Below are 25,790 nucleotides of genomic sequence, written 5' to 3'. Positions count from 1 at the left end.
AACCACAACCTTTGCATTTAGGCGTATTTAAAGAATTCAATTAACTTATGTACACAGTACAACTAATTAAAAATCAAAATAACCCACCTCTAAATCTTATTTACTTCAATCTTGTCTACACTTAACATAGTTCAAACTGCAATCCGTTTTGCTCTAAGCAGAGTCTAGCGCGTTTTGCACATTGTCTTTAAGACTTTAAAAGTTTGTTAAGCACAACTTTGTCACTTTTAACCTCGTCAGAGGCATGTCTTCGAGGCTGGCTAGGCGTGTGCAGGTGTTGCGAAGAGCGAACTGTCCATAATCCGAGTCTTTGATTGTTTCGCGATTCTGATTCAGAGTACAGCTGCTGCATTCGAGAATCATCAATCAGCTGTTACGAAGACGAGGAAGGCTTTCTTGCTCGTACAGTCTCTGGGTTCCGCGTAAACTTTCGCCACTCAAAATGTAGCACCTCCACATTTCATAACACTCGATCGTGGTTAGGGTACATTGTAATTTGTAACAGACACTAATTAAAGCGCGTGGGCCGGGGGGGCCGTGACAAACAAAATAATTACGTGTTAGCTATACAACTACGCGCGTGGCACTGAACGGTCGCTAGCGACCGGCGGGCCTCCCGCCTCCCACCCCGCGCGTCACCCCCGCTTTACCAACCGGTCTTCCGATTGGATATCCCGCGCGGTGGAGTAGCGGTCGCAATATCGTAATTATTATGAACTTATGAAGTGACCATTGTGCATCGATTTTTTTTGGGATAAAATATGTTATTGTAAAAAAATTAACACCCAATTTTTTTTGGTTTAATGGACTCACCTAATGATACCTAAGCCCCAAAAAAAATTTGGCAGGTAGGTTTAATTGCACCCTGTATAATTATTATTATAACGTGTGCAACATGTCGGATTTTGGATGGATTCAGGGGCGTAGCTAGCGCCGTATTTGCCGTATCAACTATACGGAGCCACCAACGTTTTTCAGCAAAACTAATAAAAACTTTCCCCCTCCTAAATTGGGCACCCAAACAAATTTTTATCCGGGGCACCGGGGACTGCCAAGGCAAACTACGCTTCTGGTCGGATTATTTACTGTTTGTGCTACTAGCGCCCTCTGCTTCAACCTTTGCGTAATACTCCATATTTATAACATAGCTTGCTATATTTAGAACATAAATTCTTCTTTATTTAGATTTTAGAACATTGCTAATATAAGTATACCTAACTGTAATATTAAGCGGTATAGCTGTAATTTTATCGGCGAACAGTATTGTTTTCCTTCAAAACTGTACCGAGATATTTACAATTTCAATGGGAGTTATTATAGTAATTGACATTGCGTCTGATTTGTCCTTGCCTAAACAATAAAGATAATGAAAACGCCCGCCAAACGCCAAGTGCCAACTGATGCAGAACAAAGTACAAATTACAGACGGTATAGTTCATTTGAAAGGGCTGCAAACACTTGGACGATAGGAAGGATGGTGTATGGCCACCATTATTATAGGGCAAGACAAGCTGCTTTATCAAGGTCCGGAGTTCTGAGGACGAAGGGCCGTTATCAGTGTAAAGGTTTGTTGATACTGACTTGAGTTTCCAAGAAATAGGATATTTATTAACTAACGTGGGAGAGCCATGCTTCGGCACGAATGGGCCGGCTCGACCGAAGAAATACCACGGGCTCACAGAAAAAAAACAGCGCTTGCACTGTGTTCCGCCGAGTGAGTGAGTTTACCGAAGGCCCAATCCCCTACCCTTTTCCCTTTCCTACCCTGCCCGCCCCTATTTCCTTTCCTACCCTCCTCTATTCCCTTCTCTACCCTCCCCTATTACCTCTTAAAAGGCCGGCAACCCACCTGCAGCTCTTCTGATGCTGCGAGTGTCCATGGGCGACGGAAGTTGCTTTCCATCAGGTGACCCGCTTGCTCGTTTGCCCCCTTATTAGTTATTACATAAAAAACTGCAATATTTTCACGCTAGAGGCAGTACAAGCATAGCCAGTAAAAAAAAGTTTTTCTGTTTACAGTCTATGATATAATAAGGTCGGAGCCAAGGCCGCTATTAGCACAGACAGTAGATAAACAATAATTAACAATATTAAATAATTAAAATTGAAAAAATCCTCAAACGTTAGGACCGAGTATTTTAGGACCAATACGATTTGCAAACCTTCGAGAAGATAGCGTCTTATATTGCCAGCAGGCAGCAACGCATAGTTGCTTTTCTTATGTTTCGAATGTCCATGGGCGACGGCAGTAGCTTTCTATCATGTGTCCCGTTTGCTCGTTTGCCCCCTGATTTTATGAAAAAAACGTCAACTACTTCTATGCTGGTGCTGCCTCTAACGTGTAAACACTGCAGAAACTTCTATTTCTTAATTTATACTTTCATTACAGCATGTTTATCGCTGTAAATGGTGTTCGGTTTTAGCGCCTTCACATAACAAAACACTAATATATGCGGCCTCGTGCTCAATACTGCGAAAGTGCTACTTGAGTGTCATCTTGGGCTTGGTAACTAGTGTATCTTATTCATTGACACACCCATTATTACTTAATAAGTTCAGAAAACTATATTTTATGCCGACTTAGGGCCTGCTTCACCACTTCCTGATAAGTGCCGGATAGGCTATTCACAACTTATCTGACAGATTCTCCATACTATTGTTACGGATACGGACGCGTAGTGCCATCTAGCGTCAACTTGTGGAACCACACGGGGAATTTAAAACCGCATTTAAAACCCTCTACTCGATATAAATATTTCGTTAGACTTCCAGAAATATTCCACACTTGTTTACACGAATAGGGTACATTCAAGAAATGAATGTTCTGGTACAGTCTAGGACTCTTTCGCTGTTTGTGGACCGATTTTCAAAATTCTTGTGTTGTATATAATCTTAATGAATGTATTTTATTTTCTTAGGAAAACTTACTTAAAGATAACGGCATGCAAACATAATTACTTACCACAATTTCGCTTACAGTAATATAATGTGAATAGTTATCTTTTTAGTCGTTATTTACGCATAAAGCCTTGTGGTCTTGTCATAAAGTTAATATACGTCTAGCGGAATAGAGTAACAATCTCGAGCTGTCAAACGAAACCGAAATTGGTTTCATCTGTGTGTAAAAATATGTTTACGTATAATAATAATAATAATAATAACTACACAAGAATGATTGAACAGATTTCTATGAGATTAAATTGTCAACGTGCGGCACGTGCCGACTGGACGTCAAAAAAAGAGTGCTGCTGTCATGTATTACACGTCTCTTTTTCCCACGCAGTGTTATTGATAGTGGCATCTCTCTTGCTCAGGCCTTTGTTTCTCTATTCCGCCAGGTATATTAACTTTATGGGTCTTGTAGATATCTAAAATGAGTAAAATTATTATTTCTTAACAAAAAAAATTAACACGACTTCCACAGTAAAAACAATATTCTTAAAATAATCTAAACAGTATGAAATAATCCTTATTATTCATTAGCGCCTTTTTCAAAATAGACTAAACCTCAACTTATTCTGTACTCAATCTTTATTCTTTTGAAGTCCTGGCTAAGTTCTATGTCAAGTACTTATTTCAGTTCTGCCCCTCTATCATGAGCTCTTAAAGCCAGCCAGAATACTGACTGGCTCGCATTTTGGTACCATGACCTCTATTTTCCAGCCAGTCAGTGGTCACGTGACACAAAACTCACTTCTCCATTGTTAACTGAGTAATAATTTCGAATCATGACAACACTTCTGACATAAGCTCGCTTGCTTTTACGTCAAATACAGCAATTCAATAAACACCAACCAACGAGCACGGACGTAAAAAAAATACGGACGGATCGCCATTAAGAAATGAGTGAAGCACCCTTAATAAGCCCAGGCGATCATATGTACACATCTTGCACAAACACTCGCACTGTAATAAGCCGATCGTACCGCCATTACGCAATTAGACTGCATCGCGGTGACACATCTTTGTCATTCATAAATAAAAATAAATATGCCATCTTGTGTTGTAAAATGGTGCAAGAACAATACAACCTTACACAAAAAACATCAAGGAATAATATTTCATAGGTAAGATAACATATTTTTAAAGTATTTTGATAAAATAATGTAAATATTAATTCAACTTCAACAGGTCAGTAATGTCCATAACAAAGTGGGGAAATTTTCCCCAAACCGGGGAAAATTTTAAATTATTTTCAAATAATCAAATAATTGATTTTATTGTCTTTTATTAGTGTCATGTAAGTATTTAGCATACTATTGACCAGTAATTAGGCAGGAATACAATAATAGGGGTGTAGACAGTAAACGAAATCTAATACAAATTATTGTTTTTTTGAGAGTTTGTATTATAGAATTACCGAAAATGGACATATTTTACATAATAACTTTATAATATTTTTTTATATTTAATAAGTGATTTTTTTTATTGAAATAAGAGTGTATTTATTTTTTATACATATTTTTAGGTGTAACAAAATACTTATGTACTATCAGAGAAGTTGATTCCTATGCAAATCGGGGACATAAGTAGTTTGGTTGCGTTACGTCAAACCCAGCCGACAGATCACAATTAACATTGAATTGACATAAGTATTCGACCAAATAACGTTGGTCTGTCAGTTGCATAGGAATCAACTTCCTTGATGGTACATCTGTAAAATAAATATATTTCCTAAAAATAGTCTACACCCCTATTAATTTCTTAATTTACAAAAGTGGATATAACTGTTGTTTGACGACCTCTGTGGCTCAGTGTGTGGGCTGTCGGTGGCTCAAGCCGGGGGTCGCGGGTTCGAATCCTGCCGACGGAACAAAAAGTTTTCAAAGTTCCTGGGTCATGGGTGTGTATTAAATATGTGTATCATATAATAAAAATCTTAAATATATGTATAGTATAACAGTATTAAATATATTTCCGTTGTCTGGTACCCGTAACACAAGTCCTTCAGGTACTTAGCACGGGGTCAGACTGACGTGGTGTGAAGCGTCCATAGATAAAATTGTTGTCTTAGATTTCCTTCAGTAGTAGGGGAGGGAAGGTGCTATTGGTGTAGTCACCCGAGCGTCATTGAGACCTAGTAGGAATGAAAATATTGAATGGACCTCTAGACCAGGAATAAATTTAACACCATGTTAGGGGATTTGATTTGACGTTAGCGCATGGTAGAACTCTCGATAGCTCTAACAGGCCGTTAACTGATTTAACAAGCCATTATTTATTTAACATTACTTAATTGTTTGATGAAACGGGTTACGGGACTTAAGTATCTTATATCTTTTCGTATACAGGTTTCTTATATAGGTTTCGGGGGCGATAAATCTGTCTAGCTAGGAATTATTTTTAGAAAATGTCATTTTATTCGTGTTTTATCGAATACCGAGCAAGGCTCGGTCAAATAGCTAGTAATAATTTTATTATTGTAAATGTTTGTACATAATCATTATTACTAATAATGTTATGTAAATAATATACTTCTCTGTACGTAATATGTGTTTTTTTTCTATCTATAGTGTCATAAAAATAATATTTTCATTATGACATCTTTAACAACCGCTTACATTTCTGAAGCGAAAAAAACATAAAAATATGTTTAAGTATAAAAAATACATTTAACTTGTCTGAGTTTACAAAATTTAAAAGTAGGGAAGTTTATGATTTACATGGCAACCCTCATATCACGCACACGTCCTACACGGGCGGCCATAACTAGGCTTCACTCGTGATTAGAGAAGGTTACGTCCGTACTTTTTTTACGTCTGTGCCAACGAGTAGCTTTTACTGAATAGTTTACATTTTAGTAATTTTATTTATTAATATTACATACTTTTTAGTCTTAAATTATATTGCTATTTAGTTGGTTAGTTACTTAATAAGTTATATTTTAGTCTATAGCATATATTTTAGTGAAAATAATTCGTTATTAAAACCAAAAAACTAAACATTCGAAGTGTCCAAATTTTTGGAAAACGATTAAGTAGGTATTCTCAAGTTAATCACGAAGTGATACATAAGAAACGTAGAGACCTTAGTAATCCATTTAGTGTTAGTGAGGTTTCAGAATAATAACATAAGTGAGGTGTAGTATACCTATATGTCTAGTCAACAATAAGGTTTGCATTTGTGCGATGAGCTAAGACTGCATTGATTTAGTACACAAGAAACACATACTTACAAGGTTTAAGGAACACAAGTGTTGTGTATAATTACTTACTGTAAAACAAGTATGAATTTTCACCAAAAACCTACAGGTACAATCTTATAGTTGCATTGTAGGTTTTTGTGTTATTTCACAAACTATTTCCTTGTAAATCTGAAGTATTATTGGTATATGCATGATAAACACTGCACCAAAGAGGTAAATTCAATATTACTTACTTTTAACAAGAATTTTCAGAACACGACCTTTTAAACTTTAGATGTATGTATAACATGCTCCGGATAAACATTGACACACCTAAACTTCTAGAAAAGTTAAATAATTGATAATATCATAGAATCCCAATTAGCTAAATTCTCATATGAGCACTTTTTCATTTAAGTATAACTTCTTCTCTTGACTACAATATGGTATTATATGATGGGAATAGTGTAAATCACTAAATTTTACTCAAAAACAAAAACCTACATTATAGTACTTTTCCAAAAAAGACTTACTTAATAAGAATTGCATAACAAACATATGGAACTTATTGTTCATAAAACATAATATTATCATAGGAACATATATTATTATGTATTACCAAAAATACTTTTGTACTTACCTCAATAATAATAATAAGTATTAGTTTTATATTAAATTAAAACTTAAAATACATGAGGACTTACTATGTACTTCTTAGGAACCTATCTTAGGAGCATTTCGTACAATCTTTTGATTGCAGTAGGTCTTTGTGTTATTTCACAAACTATTTCCATGATAAACGCTGCACCAAAGAGGTAAATTCAAAGGTATTACTTTCTCAATAACAAGAATTTTGAGAACACAACCTTTGAAACTTTAGATTCATGTATATTCACGAATAAATATTGACACACACACATACACCTAAACTACTAGAAAAGTTAAATCATTGATAATATAAAATCCAAATTAGCTAAATTCTCATATGCACTTTTTCATTTATAACTTCTCTTGACTACAATATGATATAATATATAATGGGAATAGTCACTAAAACTCAAAAATATAATCCTACATTACTTATAGTACTTTTTCCAAAAAGACATAACAAAAATTGCAAAACAAACATACTTATTGTTCATAAAACATAATATTTTCATTGGAACTTATATTATTATTACCAAAAATTCTTTTGTACCTCAATAATAATAATATTAGTTTTATATTATTACATTAAAATTTAAAATACATTTTAAATTTTAATGTAATAAGGACTTTAGTAAGTCCTCATGTATTATACATTTTAAAAAGATGTGGTCGTTTTAGGGACCTATCAGACAGAGTGGTCACGCGTTGAAGCATTTGCGTTGGAGCAGTCAGTGTGTGTGTGGCATTCTACAACATAATACAACACAAAGAACACAAAACCCTTGACCGCTCTCTGTCTGAGATATCCCAGGCAATTTCCCATAGTTGCAACTTGCAATGCAGTTTCTAATTGTTATTGGTTTGCCAAATAAAAGTCTGAAATTATAATATTGTTTTTATCTTTCATCAAAAGTTGGTATTTGAACTCCTTTAATAATAATAAATTAATATTTACACAAGGGATATTTGATTCATCTTCTTTGATTTTAAGTGACAAGACCTTGTTTAAGATTTCCGCTGTATAAATATTTTTATAAGTATAATATAAAAGAGATTTAACACTTGCCTATCTGATACTAGGTTGATAATAAGGTTAAAGACAAATGTAGTACCTATTGATGAAAGCTGTGTATGAATATGTATCTAAGGTAGGTATATTTAAGTGAGAAAATAAATGAAAAAACATTTAAAAACGAGTATTTATTAAATTTCTTTTAATTAAAGCTTTTGAGTGAATATATATTATCTTCCTAGGACTTCGTCATCATTACACTTGCAATTCTTTATTATAAAATGTAGTACTTATAGTATCTCAGTGTTAGCAATCATTCTTTATCCTGAAAAATATTTGGTTCAGCGTACACAGTACTAATAATGTAAAATGCCTTACAAGGCACGAAAAGGGGATTATTAAACTTATAAATTGCCTGTTTATGTTACAATAATACCTATTTGAAAGCTCAAAAAAACGTAGGTGTTCAAGAATGAGTTCAAGTTCAACAAACTATGTTCAACTCATGACATCAACTCTGTTGTAATGCATGTAATTGTAATCCACAAGTTTGATGCATTTCTAAGACTTTTTCATGGTAGATTATTTAGTGTAGGTATCAAATAGGTATAGGATATAATAAACTTATCAATTTCTTGCTTAAAACATAATCTCTATAAACTTAATAACAATATCTAATTATCTTTTTTTTTTGTCTCCTTCTTCTTCTCTTTTTTAATTGCCGACTCAGTTAGTTGCCAATGTCAGAGAATTCTTTCTCCTCTAGATCGCCATGCTTGTGATAATATAAACATGAAGGAGTGTTATTTTCTCAGTGTTTTCATAAAGGGCTTATAAAATACCAAAAAATATAAATAAAACCATTTACACATTTATAATAATTACCTTTAAATACAATAAATCGGTGCAAAAGTAACTATTCCTACATTGACCACGTTATATATTAGAAAATAGTATATTTTATAATAAAAAATATCAATCTTTTTTTAAACTATATTTTCATCTTGATTTACAATTTTTCCGTTAGTCGTTATGGCTAAGCCATTTCAATTCCTAAAAAAAAAACAATTCCGTTAGTCAAATTTGACGTTCGTGTTTGACATTTCTTAATCCAGTTCAGAGACAAATATTACAGGTTAAAACCATTGAGAAGTAAAAGTGCAAATGATACCGAAACAGAACCACTCACTTTACAACTGTTTACATACCTGCACGGATTAGCTCAGGTTTTGACAAAGTTAATGATAGGGGTCCTTGGCTGGTACCGACTGGCGATTTCAAACGAATGAAGATTGAGTACAGAAGTAGTTGAGGTTTAGTCGAATTTTGAAAAAAAAAACACTAATGCATGCACCTAGCATGACCCTATTAACAATCCAGGAAATTGTACCAGCAGTAATATTGTAGTAGTGTCATTACTGCGACTGTAGTATAACACATTATATTACCAGTATCATTACTACAGCGATTGCCACAAATAGCCATAATGTAATGACAGATTACGATAATGATGATTGTGATGACAATAGCCAAGCTACTCGCAGCTAGTTTTCATATTAAACCGAGAGCATTCAGACACATTTTCTGAGGTTTTCTGACTGTAATTTATCAGTTAAATATGTCCGCACTTAAGAGTAAACGCTAAGACTGGATTGCACCAACTAACTTTAACCTTAACTATAACCGGAAAAATTGACAGATGTCGTATGAGATATGGGGTGTTTGAACGCCATATTTAACTTTAACTTTACCCACGCCTCTGGTGCAACCCAGTCTTAGGGGGGTATTACATTATTATTTATATATAATCATTTCTATGATCATATATAGGATCCAATATATATGATCATTTGATCATATCTGCATATTACATTATCATATTTCATTGATCCTTTTTTTCAATAGCCAATGGAGAGCGCTAACGCTGACAGGTATTGACGTCAGGGTTACCAGGATCTCAGAGAATTCGATTTGTCAAAAGACATCGTCATTTTTAATAAGTATGGCTTGTTTTTTGTTATTTCAGCAAGATTATCCAAGTATTAGAAAAATAATTACATTACATTATTTGAAACATATTAACGAACAAGAAATTATGAACTCTTTTTTATATTAAATAACTGGCAACACCTATTTCTATGACCGTATTGGATCCAATCTCTCAGCAAATGTCAAAAATCTATGACCAAGGAAGAAATTAATCATATATCTATATTACATTAACCAATATCATTGACTCAATGATCTCGGATCCAATATATATGATAATCTAATATCCCCCTTAGACTCTTTTTCCATACAAACGTATTCTCCAATTTACTCCCTGGACAATGCGTCTAGACTCTAAACAAATGATTTTTTTATACAATTTAGGATCTGTAAAATCTATGCCCCTACGTTCGATTTTTTCTAAATTTACTGATAATAAAAAATATGACCCTTCAAAAATCGCAAAAAAACGACTGGACTTGACGTTCAGTTCGATAGATGAAAAAAAAATTTCTGCTGTCATGTACCACACGTCTCTTTTTACCATGCAGCATTACTGATAGTGACATCTCGCTTGCTCAGGCCTTTGTTTCTCTATTCCGCTAGGCTTTATGGTCCAGACACAGCCGCGGGAACCGCGCGGTTTTGACCCGTTCGTTTTAAGAGCCTACTGTCAAAACGCTAGCCCCGCGTACACACACCGCTATCCTCCAATCGTGTACAATGATTCCATGAATCATGCTCTCGGGTAATGTGCTTTACGTTGCAGCTAATAGTGAACAATATCGCGTAATAACGGTTCGCGCATTATAGCACGAAAGTAAAGGTCGTAAGTTCCAAAACTGTTTTTGATGATTGCTTAAAAACTAAATACAATAGGTACTAATATTTCCTTTAGCTATTATTTCATAAAGTGTGTGATTGTAGTGAAGCAAGTTATTTAATGATAGTAACTCAATAAGTGTAACAAATATTTCTTGAATAGCCCAAATCGAGTCAAAATAAGTGAATCGTGTTTTCGGTTAGCCAAATATCAGATAAATATACAATGATTAAATAAATTTCAATTTCATTTGAGTCAATCGTCTTCCAGGATCGTAAATCGTAATACTTAATACTTGTTAAAAAACACAGCAAAATTTGACAGACCGCTCTTAACCGCCCGGAGTATACTACAAAGGCGTTCGGTTTCTGGACGGGAACAAGGTAACGAATGGTTTCCGAACTGAACTAGCGATTTTCATGAAATTTTCATAGGACGCACAAGATCACCTGGTAGTACGCGACTCAAAATTTACATAATTGTTTTGCCAGACACCCCCAGAGAATAAGTAATTCAAAGTTTTTTAGAAACGCATATCGCATTCACTCAACACGACCGAGTTGGCCTACTGTATACTGTATTGTGTTAAGCACATCTGGCATTTCATTATGTGGTTATCGACCTACATCGAAGAAACAGGTTCCACGCGCGGTAAATACATACTTAATGTCTACTTATTGCAAAATTGCATTTAAGCCGTCAGTAAACACGCGTAGGAATTTGCTTACGGCCGTTCCCAATATTTGATCTATCTCTGGTTTTGCCTTACTAGAGATAGGAATAGCTCACAATTGACATAAAATTTTATGTCTAATGTGAGTTATTCCTATCTCTAGTAGGGCAAAACCAGAGATTGATCAAATATTGGGAACGGCCGTTAGAGGTCGACAGCACTAACTTATTTACGGCCATTCTCAATATTTGATCTATCTCTGGTTTTGCCCTACTAGAGATAGGAATAGCTCACATTAGACATTAGAGAATTATATGATATATTTTATGTCAATTGTGAGCTATTCCTATCTCTAGTAGGGCAAAACCAGAGATAGATCAAATATTGGGAATGGCCGTTAGAGACATATATTTCATGTCAATTCATTATTCAATGTTAGCTGCGATCGATTGTATGTCAATTGTAATAAATAAATAATCAAATCTTTGCCGCCCGGGGCAAGTGCACCCTCTCGACCCCCGGGATCCGGGCCTGCCTAGGATGGCGGCAGAGTTCGAACATAGACTGCGACACTAACTTGTTTAGAAGAGACGATGATGCACTAACTTATTTAGACGAAGCCCGCAGGCCGTTGCGCCAAAATTAGTTTGAAATTAGAAGTACACTGTACTGTATATGTCCTTTCCCAGTTCAGCGGTTACGTGAAGAGATAACAAACATACAAAACAGAAACTTTCGCATTTATAATATAAGTATGGAGTATTATGGATGGAATATATGGCCAAACTACGATATTATGTCATATTATAACCCGCGTTGCGCTGAAATATCTCTCGAGAACCGTACATTTTTCAGTTTTCACAACCAGGATCTCATTGAATTATTTACAAACGAGAAACCAAGAAAGAAACCGCACGAAACGCCTAGTAATATATAAATTATAGAGCTACATTACTAACAGCGAGAAACACGGGAAGCGACGCGCCTGGGTAGAATTACACGACCACAATCCTGCTAGGCTATTCTCTAAGGAACACGTTAAGGCTGTGCTCTCCGCTGTTATCACGGATGTCGCAGCCGTGACATCGTTCGCTGTTACCACGGCTGTAGAATTCGTATTCTGTAAGCTCTATTAGCTCGTCGACGATGTCTCGGCTGCGGCTGTCGGCGAGGCTGCGGCTCAGATAGTGGACTCGACTATAGATACATTTTTGTCTTAGGAATTTTAGTTATTTTGTCCCGATAAACTCTATATTATTAGAACTTTTATAGTAATAATCATTTGTAGTACATACTTGAACAAATTCAAATAGACAAAATTATTAATGCATCGAAAAAATATCCAAAAAGTTGAAAGTACCAAGATATGAACCTCGTATCCATTGAGTTACTCGTCGCATAAAAAAAACTCGCTTGGCCTTCTACACTTACGTATGTAAACAAAATATAAAGAATGTAAACAAAAGTGCAAACCAAGGGACATGAAATAGATTTAACTTCATTTAAATTATAGCTTTAGTTTTACTGTTTACAAAAAGAATTTGTACTACGCGATAAGAGTAGTGTACCTCGGCTCGAGTGACCCGCGCCAACCACTTGAAATATTTCGTGGTTTCATAAACATTGAATAGTCTTTGTCTGAGATTCGTGAAAGTTGGATTCTTGTTTCGTAAATCAATGTGGTTTTGTAATAAGTGAATAAGTAATTAATATAAAATGTGCTACGTAAAAAATAACTAATATTGAATAAGTACTTGGTATGTAACTATGTACCCGCGTATGTTTAATGTTTTGTACTCAGTGTTCATACAAGCTGTAAGTTAAGCGTAAAAACTCGATAAAAACACCGTTTAGTATGTAGAAGAAAGTTAGAGACTAGAAAGATTTATACAAAACGTGAATTTCAAGATTTTTGTGTGTGGTTACAATTTTGTCATTGTCGGGAGTCGGGACTCGGGGCTCTAGCGACTTTTTGAGGTAAGCCGCAAGAGTTATTTTTATAGTGACTTAGCATTTGACTTTCGGTTTATACGTAAAAAAAATTAAAACAGTACATTATTTAGGGTGTACATTTCAGTAAATAAGTACAAAATCATACAAAATCTTTGGCGACAGCCACGAAATAGTAGCTTTTCGTTTGACATTAAAAGTTGTAGGCGTTCGCCGAGGCTGTAATCGAAGCTGTAGGCTGTTGAGCTTAGAGAATACGAATTTCTTACATGAAATGTCAAAAAGTGATTCCATATCACCCCACTTACAGCCGCGTGGCGCTAGTATCGAACAGCCTAGAAAACATAAACAAGTGAATACCAATCTCGATCTCACGGCTGTAACAGCCGATGTGATTACGGCTGTTTTAATATTTGCTCTTAGAGAATAGCACTGCTGGCCATTAGTCAAGACTTTTTTTATCACTTCTTTATAGAATCACTGTGTCCATTTTAAACATTTCTATTGGCGATTCTATAAAAAAGTAGTAAAGAAAACGTCTTGGCTAAACGGCCTGATAGCTAGTGGATATAGTCTAGATATTGTGGAGTGTGATTACAATAAATTACATAGGGGGTTCCACCACGTTTGCACCACTTAAGGTGCATGCATGCACTACTTATTTACGATATAATTAATGGCTGTACTATCCCAATCAGCTTTGTCCACACTGTGGCTTTTTCTGTTCGTCAAAGGCATGCGTTATAGTGCAGTCAACAGCGAACGTGAGGTAAGCCTGCGACGCATGCATGACCGTATCCAAAAAACAAAAATTACAATGTTGGCATTGCGTTTGTTGACGCATTCAATTGTTGAATGTGCCAAAATGAAAGTTGAATGAAGGAAAATAACGAAAATTGAAGATCCTGTATCCATCCATATGTGACATTTAAACTGTCACTGTCATTAGGATTGTATGAATTATACTAAACTTAGTATTCAACAAAATGCCATGGGAGATATTTTAGGATATCATGACTGATAAAGTCAAACCCTGGTATTTATAATGGATCTGTGAAATTATATTCTCATCTCATCAACATCTTAATTCATGGCAATTTTTGTCAGATGCTTGGTGGGTATTAAAAATAGGAATTGTAGCTCATTTGCTCAACTGTGGTTTAAATGTTGATTACTGATTTCGGCTAAGGTTCACAAACCTACCCCAATTTTTTTTTTGGCGGTCAGAAAGGTTGAGGATGGATGTTTTGGGTTAGATAAACGTTTAGGAAAATTTCTCATTTGAAATTTTTGTAATCTTGAGATAAGGTCACAATATGTTTTGTGTTTATGTGTTACTTACTTACTAACTTAGTGCTTTCAAGGCTTCATAAGGCTTTGGTGAGTGGGGGATGATAATTATTCATTCTAAAACTATTATATAAGAACAGTATATTATAATTCTTAGGTAATTAACAGCAATGTTGGCCCAATAAGATTTGATTGGGTTGATTGGGTTACCGGGAGGGTAGCCATCTAACCTTTACCCAATCAAGTGCCATTTGCCCAAGCGTCAAGTGCCCTTAGCCATTGTGGTTATTTTTTTGTGCACCACCCAGAAATAGGAGTCCGTCGACTTATAATTATTATTGAATTAAAAAAAATGGGGTAGGTTTGTAAACCCTTACCTTATAAAATATTAGGTAAACCTGTATTGTTATGGGAAATAACTACTTTATAAATGTTAATTAACAAATATCATATACTTAAATGAATATCATGACTTAGTATGTATATATAAATATATATGAGAATACTCCTTAGAGAATAATGAGAACAATATTATTCTAACACAAATAAGCAAATAGTCTACCATAATAATATTATGTTGAACTACTTACCAATACAATAATATCTTGTCTTCTTTGATAGTCTTGTTACGTAAAAAATAATGTAATAGGCTCGCCGTCGAAGCTATTTGAGACACAATTAATAACAATATATAGGAGAAGCGAGTTCTTAAATCAGGATTAACCGCACAAAAATATTGATTCGGCGAATGGCCTTATACAGGTATAACTTATTCGTTGAATTCCAAATCAAGTCCGCACTGTTTTTGCACTTATGCTCGGAAACTGTTTACGAAGAACGGCAGACGCGCGTTGGTCACATAATTTCCACCAAGAATAAACAGTTATGCGAAATAAATTGCGATAAGTATTGCTAGACCGTAGAAGCACAGTTTGCACGAAGTGATGTCATTACTCACGTCAATTGTCACATGTCAACTGTCAAATATTTTTTTACGTTTCACTTAGGTTACACACAATGAAATAAAGGAAGACTTCCTTTCCACAGGTGTGTAATTAAAGAGTAGAGGTAAAAACTAAAAAGATTTATTACTTATAAAACCTACTCACGTCTCACGCACGACTTTTAAAGCAACTGAATAAGGGATTAATAAACTTATAAATTATCTTATTAGCTTACAAAAATACCGATAGTAAAGCCCAAAAAACAAAAACTCACGTATTTAATGTTAAATCCACGTGTTTGAGACATTCTTTGGCCTTTCTTAAGGTTTATTATTTAGCGGAACCACAAAACTCAACAATATCTAACATTTTTATTACATGAAATATGCAGACCGACTCCTTTGTTATGTCCTAGTAAGTAGGACATAACATTACACGCTTTTGACGCTTATACACCGGCTCTCTCCAGTCTTAGATACTACCTCAATTAAATTAATTCATGTGAGTAGTCAGTAGCAATAGCATAATATATGACATTCTCTTTGGTCAGTAGTGACAGGCGACAGCCCGCAGCCGCCAGTCTGTAAAAAAAACTTGCTAAAAAAGTAGAAGAAGAAGATAGTAAACAAAGAGAATGTCATATACTACGTAACAAATAACAATAATAAACAAGAAATAGTTGAAAATTTTACATTTTTGTAAAGGTAGGTTTTTTAATTTATATTAAATATTTTTAGTATAGTACTAAATTGTTTTACCCTAATGCCTTATATTTATGTAAATGTACCAAATGTAAAAACTTTGTTTTAAATAATACTGTCTCCAAAATCTAACCTCAAATTCAAGAATAACAAATTCAACAAGAAAAACGTAGTTTATTTTTCATAATAATTGCAGCACAATGTTTTTTCACAGATCAGATATGGATGATGAACTGAACTCTTCAGAATTAGGAACTCAGACTTACTGGCAAAAAACTTATCAAAAGGAATTATTAAATTTTGACCACCATGGTGATACTGGGGACGTCTGGTTTGGTGAAGACAGCGCCTTGAGGGTAGTTAACTGGATTTTAAAATGTGGCATAGATAAAAACACCCCTACAATTGACTTGGGTATGAATCACTATGATATAACTATTGACCTAAGAATACATCTCAATAGACTAAAGCCTTATAGATTTACGCAAAATGTATAGATCGGTAATAATAGTTCAATGAGACCGGTCAACAAACATGTAGAAATTCTGCCAATGACCTATCACAACTTGTCTCTTTATTTTATTAAGTTGTCTCATCATCGCAGTATGCAATGAGAATATTTTTGCATATCAAACAAACAAGTAGCAAAAAGTCAACATCCTAATTACGACATTCCAATGGCCTCGGATAAGATGCGAAAATTTTTGACAGAATATAAGGACAAAACTTATACCTCTATCAATCTGCCACTCTGTCTATTAAAAGAGACCTTATGGTGGCCAGATACTACATCCATACTAGAGGTAATATTATAAAATATGTGAAATTGTATTTGTTTCTCTGTCACCTCTTCATACCGAAAACTGCTGAACCGATCTTGATGAAATTTGGTATGGAGATACTTTAGAGTCCCAGTAAAGGACATAGACGTTTAATCCTCCAAAAATGTATGGTTCCCTGTTCCCGTGCGATATACGAATCTTAACATCCTTGTGAGATAGTATTTTTTTTTATTTATATATTTATATCAGGCTACATAGGTCCATACAATATATACCTTAATGACTAACATACATATAAATTATATACACTTAATAATTACACTTTATCACGATGTTATCGGTGATGTGACGCGCGCTTCATTCCGGAGTCTTCGGAATGAACCTTCGGTAGACCATATCAGTGATCAGTCGACCAGAATTCCTCCGCTTCAAAGGGCGACAGAAGATGCGTCAGCACTTTCACCACAAAGGAACTATAGTTGACCTTGTGGTGAGGCTGCAGACGTTCGACCCTCAAGTGGAGGGATGTCTTCTTACTGATGTAGTTCACGACATCCTCGACCTCCATGGACCAGTGGAGGAAAATGCATTATCTTTATTTGTAGGTTGCGGCAATGGATATACTTTATTAGAATTAGCCAGAGAGGGATTCACAAATCTTCTAGGTGTGGATTACTGTGAAGAAGCAATCATTTTAGCAAATAAAGTGGCCCAGAGTCAACACCCACATTTAAAATTTCAAGTATGTTACAAAACCTCTCATTAGAGGCCTTCGCCCTTCGGCAATCTGTTTTTTCTCTAAAGGGGGAATTGCTAAAACTAAATCCGCAAAACTTTGGCCGCACGGCGGCTATAAATTGCAATATTATCAAAGATTGTTCATGAATTAAATTTGTATAACATACAATATACAATAGAATTAATAATATTATGTATATTATAGTTGTAATAATGTATTCTTTTCAATTTCAGGTTTATGATATAATCAATGACGACATTGAAAAATTAGGTTGTAAATTTGGTCTAGTTCACGATAAAGGGACATATGATGCTATCAGTCTTAATCCAGAAAACCCCAAACAGAATGAATTAAAGTACCAAGAAAAAGTTACAGAAATGCTTAGTGAAAATGGTGAGTTGGTAAAACTTTTTTGTACCTTGTAATTTAAGATTTAGAAAAGTATTTTTGTACTTTTTTAAAGAATACTAGATGACGCTGGCAACTCCGTTGCGGCGAAATTCGTTTATCGCACGGGAATCGTACATTTTTTCGACATAAAAACTATCCTATGTGTATATGCATACCAAATTTTACGTGGGGGAGCCATGCTTCGTCACGAATGGGCCGGCCTGACCGGAGATATACCAATTACCATAGATATACCAATTACCATGGGCTCACAAAATACCGGCGTGTAACAGCGCTTACGCTATGTTTCGCCGAGTGAGTGAGTTTACCGGAGGCCCAATCCCCTCCCCTATTTCCTTCCCTACCCTCCCCTATAACCCTATTCCCTCTTAAAAGGCTGGCAACGCACCTGCAGCTCTTCTGATGCTGTGAGTGTCCTTGGGCGACGGATGTTGCTTTCCATCAGGTGACCCGTTTGCTTGTTTGCCCCCTTATTTCATTTTAAAAAAATCATAACCGGTCCAGTGGTGCAGGCGTGAAGACTTGAAGAGGTTACAGACAGAACCACTTTCTAATTTATAATGTTAGTATGGAAGTGTGGATTATGTATATTTTTATCTTATTGTTGTAATACGTAGGTTACACGATCAGTTTTTTATCAATCTGATCCATCATTCATCAATCTGATTGAATATACTGATGGTTATAGAAAGTACCTACATATTAAAAAAAATCTTTATTGAAATCTTTTAGCGCCAGCACTAGGCTAAAATATATATATATATATATATATATATATATATATATATATATATATATATATATATTTTTTTTTTTTTGTATGTTCGACCACTACTCCGTTTTCACCTTTATCATCCATATCATTTCATTTTCAGCGATCATTAAGTAGTATATATATTGAACAGGGTAGGGTTTAAAAGCGAGTGGGACCCGGGCGCGTATTTAGAACTATGCCTAGGCCTCGCGAATAATAAATGTTCGTGCAACACGTCTTACTCCGCGCTCAGGCTATCGGTCCAGTTGATATGTTAACATTTTAAACTTTCGCGTTGCATTATAATGAAACTTTTTAATCGGGACTTAACGCGACTTATTTTAGTCGTTAAACGTCGAGAAAAAGTATGTACTCGTAGTAGCATTACTACTTAAATAAGTCGCGTTAAGTCCCGCTTAAAAAGTTCCAGTTGATATGGCCATGAAATTGCTGTACTTGTGCTATTATTTATTACGTGGTCAAAGTAAAATAAATGATAAGTTGTCCATTGGTCCGTACTCCGAGAAGTGTGAATTTGGCCGCCCCCTGAATTTGCCGCCCGGGGCATAGGCCCCGACTTGCCTCCTCCTAAGCGTGAGTTCCGAGGAATCGAGGTGAACAGAGTTTCAGGCAACATCTATTACTTACAATTTACAACAGAATGCTAATGTTGGTTTATTTTTAAGGTATTTTTGTTATAACATCATGCAATTGGACTGAGGCAGAGTTAATATCACATTTTGGCGACAGATTTGCGTTGAAAACTGTGATCCCGACACCGCAATTTAAGTTTGGAGGGAAAGTGGGTAGCGTCGTGTCGTCTGTAGTTTTTGTAAAAAAATCTACTTCCTAGATGTATTAATGATTATAAATAAAATATTTTTGTTAATTTTCCAACTTTTTTTAATGATAAGTAAACAGAACTTTTCCGTTCCGTGCAAGGTTTTGTGCATCTTTTGTCAAAATAAAAAAATTGTCTTACCAACAGATGGCGCTGTAGGTATATTAATGTATTTAATTTTATTGTTTTCTGTCATTACTCATTGCCATAAGAATGGTTTTCAATAAAGTGGATGTATGTCTGTTCTCTCATCCCTGGCACTTTCTAAGCCATGAACGACTTGAAGGTATAATAGATTCGTCTTGGTCATGAGACTCTGAGAGAACCACTAGTCTTTATAACTAAATTTTAATTAGTCTCAAGGACCACTTAATTTTACATTATAATAATTTATTAAATACCTTTAAACAGGGCGAAGCAGATATAATAACAACAATTGAATACAATAAACATATATTCATTATCAAAGAATAATAATGATTGTAGAATTCTAAATACATATGACCACAAGATACCTACTATAGCTTAGTCAATGACGTTTTATTAAAATTCATTTTTTAGTTTAAAATATACGGTTTAAATATACATTAGTTGAAGCCTGTAGAAGCAATAAACAAATATAAAATACTTTGTTATAGCCATCAACTTAGAAAATAGCTGTTATTGACTAAACTATAATAATAATAAGCAACACTTAAATGCATACATAGGCAAAGTATTTACTTTTTAAGATAATATAATTTCTAAACACTTCTACACCTTTTAAAAATTGATACATAAGTGTCCCTTAATTTTAAACCTTGGCATCTTTTAGGCTTACTAGGATACTTGATTACTTTGATTATATTTTTATCCTATTTCCTAAAATATTGTACTTATATTATTTAACAAAATTTGAACACACCTCCTCTGAGTTTGCTATCAGGCTATTTACAATATCAAAAGGTTTATTATAAAAGATTTACAAATTTAAAAGTAAAACAATAATTTATGCTTTTATATTTTGTACAAACATTTCTAGTAAACATGACTTTCGATATTAATACGATAGTTGAAAGGAAACAAGTATAATAATTAGTGGGGAGGTCTGCTGAAATTTTTATAATTTGTTATATTGTGGCCAAAATATATAATAAATATATAGTGGCCACATGTGTACATCAATCAAAAGTAATCACTAATTAGAGTGAGTGTTGCGAAGCGCGCCTACCCGGCATGTGCGCTATATATTTATGACGTGGTGGTGCTATATTTTTTGACGTGGGAGAGCCATGCTTCGGCACGAATGGGCCGGCTCGACCGGAGAAATACCACGTTCTCACAGAAAACCGGCGTGAAACAGCGCTTGCGCTGTGTTTTACCGGGTGAGTGAGTTTACCGGAGGCCCAATCCCCTACCCTATTCCCTTCCCTTCTCTACTCTCTCCTATTCCCTTCCTTTTCCTTCCTTACCCTCCCCTATTACCCTGTTCCCTCTTAAAAGGCCGGCAACGCACTTGCAGTCCTTCTGATGCTGCGAGTGTCCATGGGCGACGGAAGTTGCTTTCCATCAGGTGACCCGTTTGCTCGTTTGCCCCCTTATCACATTAAAAAAAAAAAAAAATATATATATATATATATATATATATATATATATATATATATATATATATATATATATATTACATAATATAGCTATAATTCCATACTGCTTTCACTGGAGATTTCCAATCTCCAATCAGCAGTATGGAATTATAGCGCACTTTGCCACACTCACTATAGATAATATTATTATTTAAAAAATAAATTCATACCTATTTCCCAGCAAAGCAAAGAGTCTTTAATAAATAATGACTATATTAAAAGTTTTATGTTGTGTTTTGGTTGTTGGTTCCAATTTAATAATTATAAAGAAACAGAACAAACAAAAATAAAGAGTGTTACACACTTCTATGTGATGGGAAATTTAACTAACAATATTTTTATAATAATTAAGAAAACTCCAACCCTAGAAAAAATTACCTTAACTTACACAATAATATTAATTCCATGACAATATAAAGCAGTATTCCTATCTTAAAAGTTTAAACAAAAATGATTATAATATTAGGTAACATAAACAATACAACACCAAATATAATTTAAAGACCTGTAACATGTTTAAAACTACTAAAAACCCACTTATTTTACATTCCCTTAGCATAATTTATATCTAAATCACTAAATTGTACAATCACATTTTTATAAATAGCTTTGATTAGTGTGATTACTGATTACATATTATCATCATAATAATTATCACTTAATAATAATTTTTGTGTAACAGAAACGTGTAATTGGAAGTAACACAAGTTATATGGAATGTACTTATTAGTTCCTTCACATGTCTGAGGGTTCTTTGATTTATTCAGAATCAAACTAATAGATTTTAGTAAAAAGATAAACAATGGCATATTTAATCATTAATCACATATTAATCACACATCAAAATTCTACAAAGCATACTTAAAAAACACACAATATGTTTCTGCAAAAGATTTTATCTTAAAATTTTTCATCCGTAGAATAAAATGACTACATAGCTAGTTTTAGCTTCCTTAATATGGTACCATATCAGTTAATATGTTAATTCTTCCATATGATACAATAAATTACAGTATTTCATATATAATATTATGTTGACCATCAACATTATCAATAAAATTATGTACAAAAGTTCTTTTAAAGTGGTTAATAGAACCACTTTCGAGGGCTAGATGCGATCACAATATTCCTCCGGGTCCTTGTTCTGGAAAAGCATGAAACCTAAAACCACAGATATAGCCGTCAGCAGTAATATTATAAGCTGAAGTATCTTCAAACTGTTCACTTGACGGTGCAACATTTCATAATTTATTTGTAAGTTGTTCAGAGCATTTACAATAGAATCGGGCTTGTCTATGCTCAAATCTTCATTAACCTTTCCATTTTTCTGTATTTCTTTAATAGGGAATTGACATTTTAATCTGTATTCATCGACTTTACTTCCCGAAGATTTTTGCCACACCTCCCGTAATTCATTGGCCGATAGGTCAGTTTTAGGTATCTGAACTGACATAACTAGAAACATATCTTTAGATACATTACGCATTTGAAATTCAGGTTGAACAACAATAACAATGGTCTGAGATGAACCACCGGTAAGAACACCTGAACTGGGTCTGACACGGAATTTTTCGGGAGATGTTGTCCTGATTTTAAAAGATATTGGTCCCTCGTCCATATTTTTTATCGTAAACTGTCCTGTGATCTCATCGTTGACGACATTAAAAATGATCAAGCTGCTTGGATTTATTTGCAACATTTCTCCTGGGGAATGTTGGGTGTTAGGTTGCTCGGCAAATGTAACTTTTTTAGGTGTGTGTTCAGTTTGGGCTTTGTTCTCAGGTACAAACTGAAATACATAGTCATCTTGACCACCCCAGCAGGTGAGGGCTTGCTCGGGTGGAACTATATCTTTTAAAGTGTCTTTGTTTACAAACTTCATCTTTTCCACAGCCTTAGCGGGCAATAATGATTTAATAATTTTAAATGGAGCAGATAGAACCCATGGCATTTGATAAATGACAATATAATTCAGGAAAAATGGGTAGTAGCTTTTAAACAGTGAGATAATAAAGTTGACCAATTCCATATCCATGTTGCTTAAGCCGCAACCTTCCAAATCAAAAAATAATGAGACCTTTTTGCCGTTCTCTTCCCTTTCAATGCGATCGAACCAGTAAATTATTATCTTTTTAATTTCATCTATATTTTTCTGACCTTTGATGTGTTTTTTTGACTTCATTATTAACAATAAACAACCATCGATGTCACGACCGTGAGGAAAAAAAGCTCCTTCCGTAACATATTCCATTTTAATATTACCTTCATTTATTTCGTTTGCACCCTGCGTCTTGCGCCAAGTGAAAATATCCCATAGCATCTCTGTAGCTTGCTTTGGGTCGTTTTCCGAGTGCTTCATTACTCTCGTTAGATATCTTTCATCTTTCAAACGTTCCAAGTCCAAAGGGTGAAAATCATGATCAGGTTTTTCCTTCAACTTGGATTCGAATAAGTTAAGCAGATCCGCAGTTGTCATATTGCACAATAAAAAGCAGGATATTGATTATCCAGATGTTGTATAATATAAACACTGTAACACCTACATTAAACGAGTTTACCGAAAATAATAAAAGTTTTATTTTTTCGTTTTGTTTAAAAAATGTCTGGAAAGTGGAAACTGTATGAAAGTATGAAACACAGATTACTAGTATAGGTATGAAACAAATGACAACCACAGATCAATTGATTGATGAAAACTGACATTTGACAGATTTAAGCGCTTATTCCACTTGTCCTATTAAGCGCTTATTCCACTTGTCCTATTAAGGGAGTCCTAGCTAGGATCCTCAAAAATTTTGTCAAGTGGAATAACATTTAAACGTGTATTACACCACACGATATGAAGTGCCCTACATGCAGGGTGGGCATGTACCCTAGTTAGTGCGGCGCTTATTACACTACTCTGCGAATCAGGCCCTAACTCAGTTTATATACGCGAATTTCGAAAGAGTTGGACGTATTATCGTATTTACATCATGCCGTCGCGTCGTCACTATCGAAACGTCAAAAAGTTGCTGTAGCTGTCACAGCCGTGCTCGCAACAATAAATATCAAAAAAAGAAAGAAGAGAAAAATCTGGGTGATTGCAATTTGCAATTACAATACAAGACGAGAGGGAGAGAGAGATATTTGCATATTTTCAATCTTCTTTTTTATTGTTTTTACGGTTGCGCTTTCGTCAACGTACAACATTGCAGTGCAAGGCGACGGGACGAACAGACGCTGCGCAGTTGTCCACTCTACGCGCTAGTCGCGCGGCAACTGAGCCACAGTGCAGGCAACAAAAAATAAAATTTCAACTTTGACCGCGTTTTCCTCGAAACCTTTGACATGTTCTTTACTGCGTTTAGGTGTAAACGGGAAATTAAATGGCCAAATCTTTTCTCCAAAAGTTTTCAACATTACAAATGATTTCTAATTTCTTATTTAATTATTTTATAATTTTTGGGCAATTTTAGACTCGTACATTTAGCACATAAAAATTTTTTTGAGTAAAAAGACGGACAGTGTTTTCGGCGCCATTTTTAAGGCTGGTTTTATAGTTATGCGTTTCGCAGCGCCGTTGGAGCGCGCGCGTTCAAAGCTGTAACAAACGTATGGACGAACGGCGCTGCTCAAGCGCGCGACTTTAAAACGCTACTACTACCCCCATACATCTTCGAACGCGCGGCGCTCCAACGGCGCTGCCGAAACGCTTAGGCTGGTTTTATAGTTAAGCGTTTCGGCAGCGCCGTTGGAGCGCCGCGCGTTCGAAGATGTATGGGGGTAGTAGTTGCGTTTCTAAGTCGCGCGCTTGAGCAGCGCCGTTCGCCCGTACATCTTAGAACGCGCGCGCTCCAACGGCGCTGCCGAAACGCCGAAACGCTTAACTATAAAACCAGCCTTAGGCTGGTTTTACAGTCACGCGTTTCGGCAGCGCCGTTGGAGCGCGCGCGCTCGGATATGTATGGGGGTAGTAGTTGCGTTTTAAAGTCCGCGCGCTTGAGCAGCGCCGTTCGTCCATACGTTTGTTAGGCTGGTTTTACAGTCACGCGTTTCGCAGCGCCGTTGGAGCGCGCGCGTTCGAAGCTGTAACAAACGTATGGACGAACGGCGCTGCTCAAGCGCGCGGACTTTAAAACGCAACTACTACCCCCATACATATCCGAGCGCGCGCGCTCCGACGGCGCTGCCGAAACGCGTGACTGTAAAACCAGCCTTACAGCTTCGAACGCGCGCGCTCCAACGGCGCTGCGAAACGCGTGACTGTAAAACCAGCCTTAACTATAAAACCAGCCTAAGGCATATTTTTCAATCAACATTTTTATGCGTTTCTACCATAGATTTAATATTTACTGTCGTAGTTTCTACTGTGTAAAATATTAAAATATTAGCTTTTTTGTGAAAATGAATGATTAAGAAGCGATTAGCATGAAGAAAAAAAGTAGGTCAAGTAAATTATAAAAATTAAAAAATTAAATATTTTATTCACCAAAACCATTTAATAA

General features: G+C 35.2%; 3 protein-coding genes across 7 annotated transcripts in view; 1 reads left to right on the top strand and 2 right to left on the bottom strand.

Moving 5' to 3' along the window:
• Positions 1-15,433, bottom strand: part of LOC121736486 (alpha-1,6-mannosyl-glycoprotein 2-beta-N-acetylglucosaminyltransferase) — a 41,756-nt gene extending 26,323 nt beyond the window's left edge. For all 5 annotated transcript variants that reach the window (XM_042127706.1, XM_042127709.1, XM_042127707.1 and 2 more), the window contains exon 1: positions 15,100-15,433. The gene's annotated coding sequence lies outside the window, so the exon portion shown is untranslated. The remainder of the gene's footprint in view (positions 1-15,099) is intronic.
• A 681-nt stretch (positions 15,434-16,114) lies between these two features.
• LOC121736732 (EEF1A lysine methyltransferase 2) lies at positions 16,115-19,693 on the top strand. Its single transcript, XM_042128117.1, has 5 exons — positions 16,115-16,157; positions 16,369-16,568; positions 17,542-17,678; positions 17,909-18,068; positions 19,527-19,693. The coding sequence occupies exons 2-5, from the start codon at positions 16,376-16,378 to the stop codon at positions 19,691-19,693; spliced, it is 657 nt and encodes a 218-aa protein (XP_041984051.1). The 5' UTR covers positions 16,115-16,157; positions 16,369-16,375.
• Positions 19,694-21,936: 2,243 nt separating this feature from the next.
• LOC121736658 (motile sperm domain-containing protein 2-like) lies at positions 21,937-23,924 on the bottom strand. The gene has a single exon (XM_042127989.1). It carries the CDS (start codon positions 23,777-23,779, stop codon positions 22,412-22,414), a length of 1,368 nt encoding a protein of 455 aa, XP_041983923.1. The 5' UTR covers positions 23,780-23,924; the 3' UTR covers positions 21,937-22,411.
• Positions 23,925-25,790: the final 1,866 nt, after the last annotated feature.

This window comes from Aricia agestis, chromosome 19, assembly GCF_905147365.1.
Source record: "Aricia agestis chromosome 19, ilAriAges1.1, whole genome shotgun sequence".
NCBI classification, from domain to species: Eukaryota; Metazoa; Arthropoda; class Insecta; order Lepidoptera; family Lycaenidae; genus Aricia; species Aricia agestis.
This window is presented reverse-complemented; position numbering and strand designations above follow the sequence as displayed.

Bases quoted from the DNA above. Each gene is read 5' to 3' on its own strand.
- LOC121736732 (XM_042128117.1), top strand. From the start codon at position 16,376: ATGGATGATGAACTGAACTCTTCAGAATTAGGAACTCAGACTTACTGG. The intron at 17,679-17,908 runs GTATGTTACAAA...TTTCAATTTCAG, and splicing joins ACCCACATTTAAAATTTCAA to GTTTATGATATAATCAATGA. The intron at 18,069-19,526 runs GTGAGTTGGTAA...TTTATTTTTAAG, and splicing joins AGAAATGCTTAGTGAAAATG to GTATTTTTGTTATAACATCA.
- LOC121736658 (XM_042127989.1), bottom strand. From the start codon at position 23,779: ATGACAACTGCGGATCTGCTTAACTTATTCGAATCCAAGTTGAAGGAA.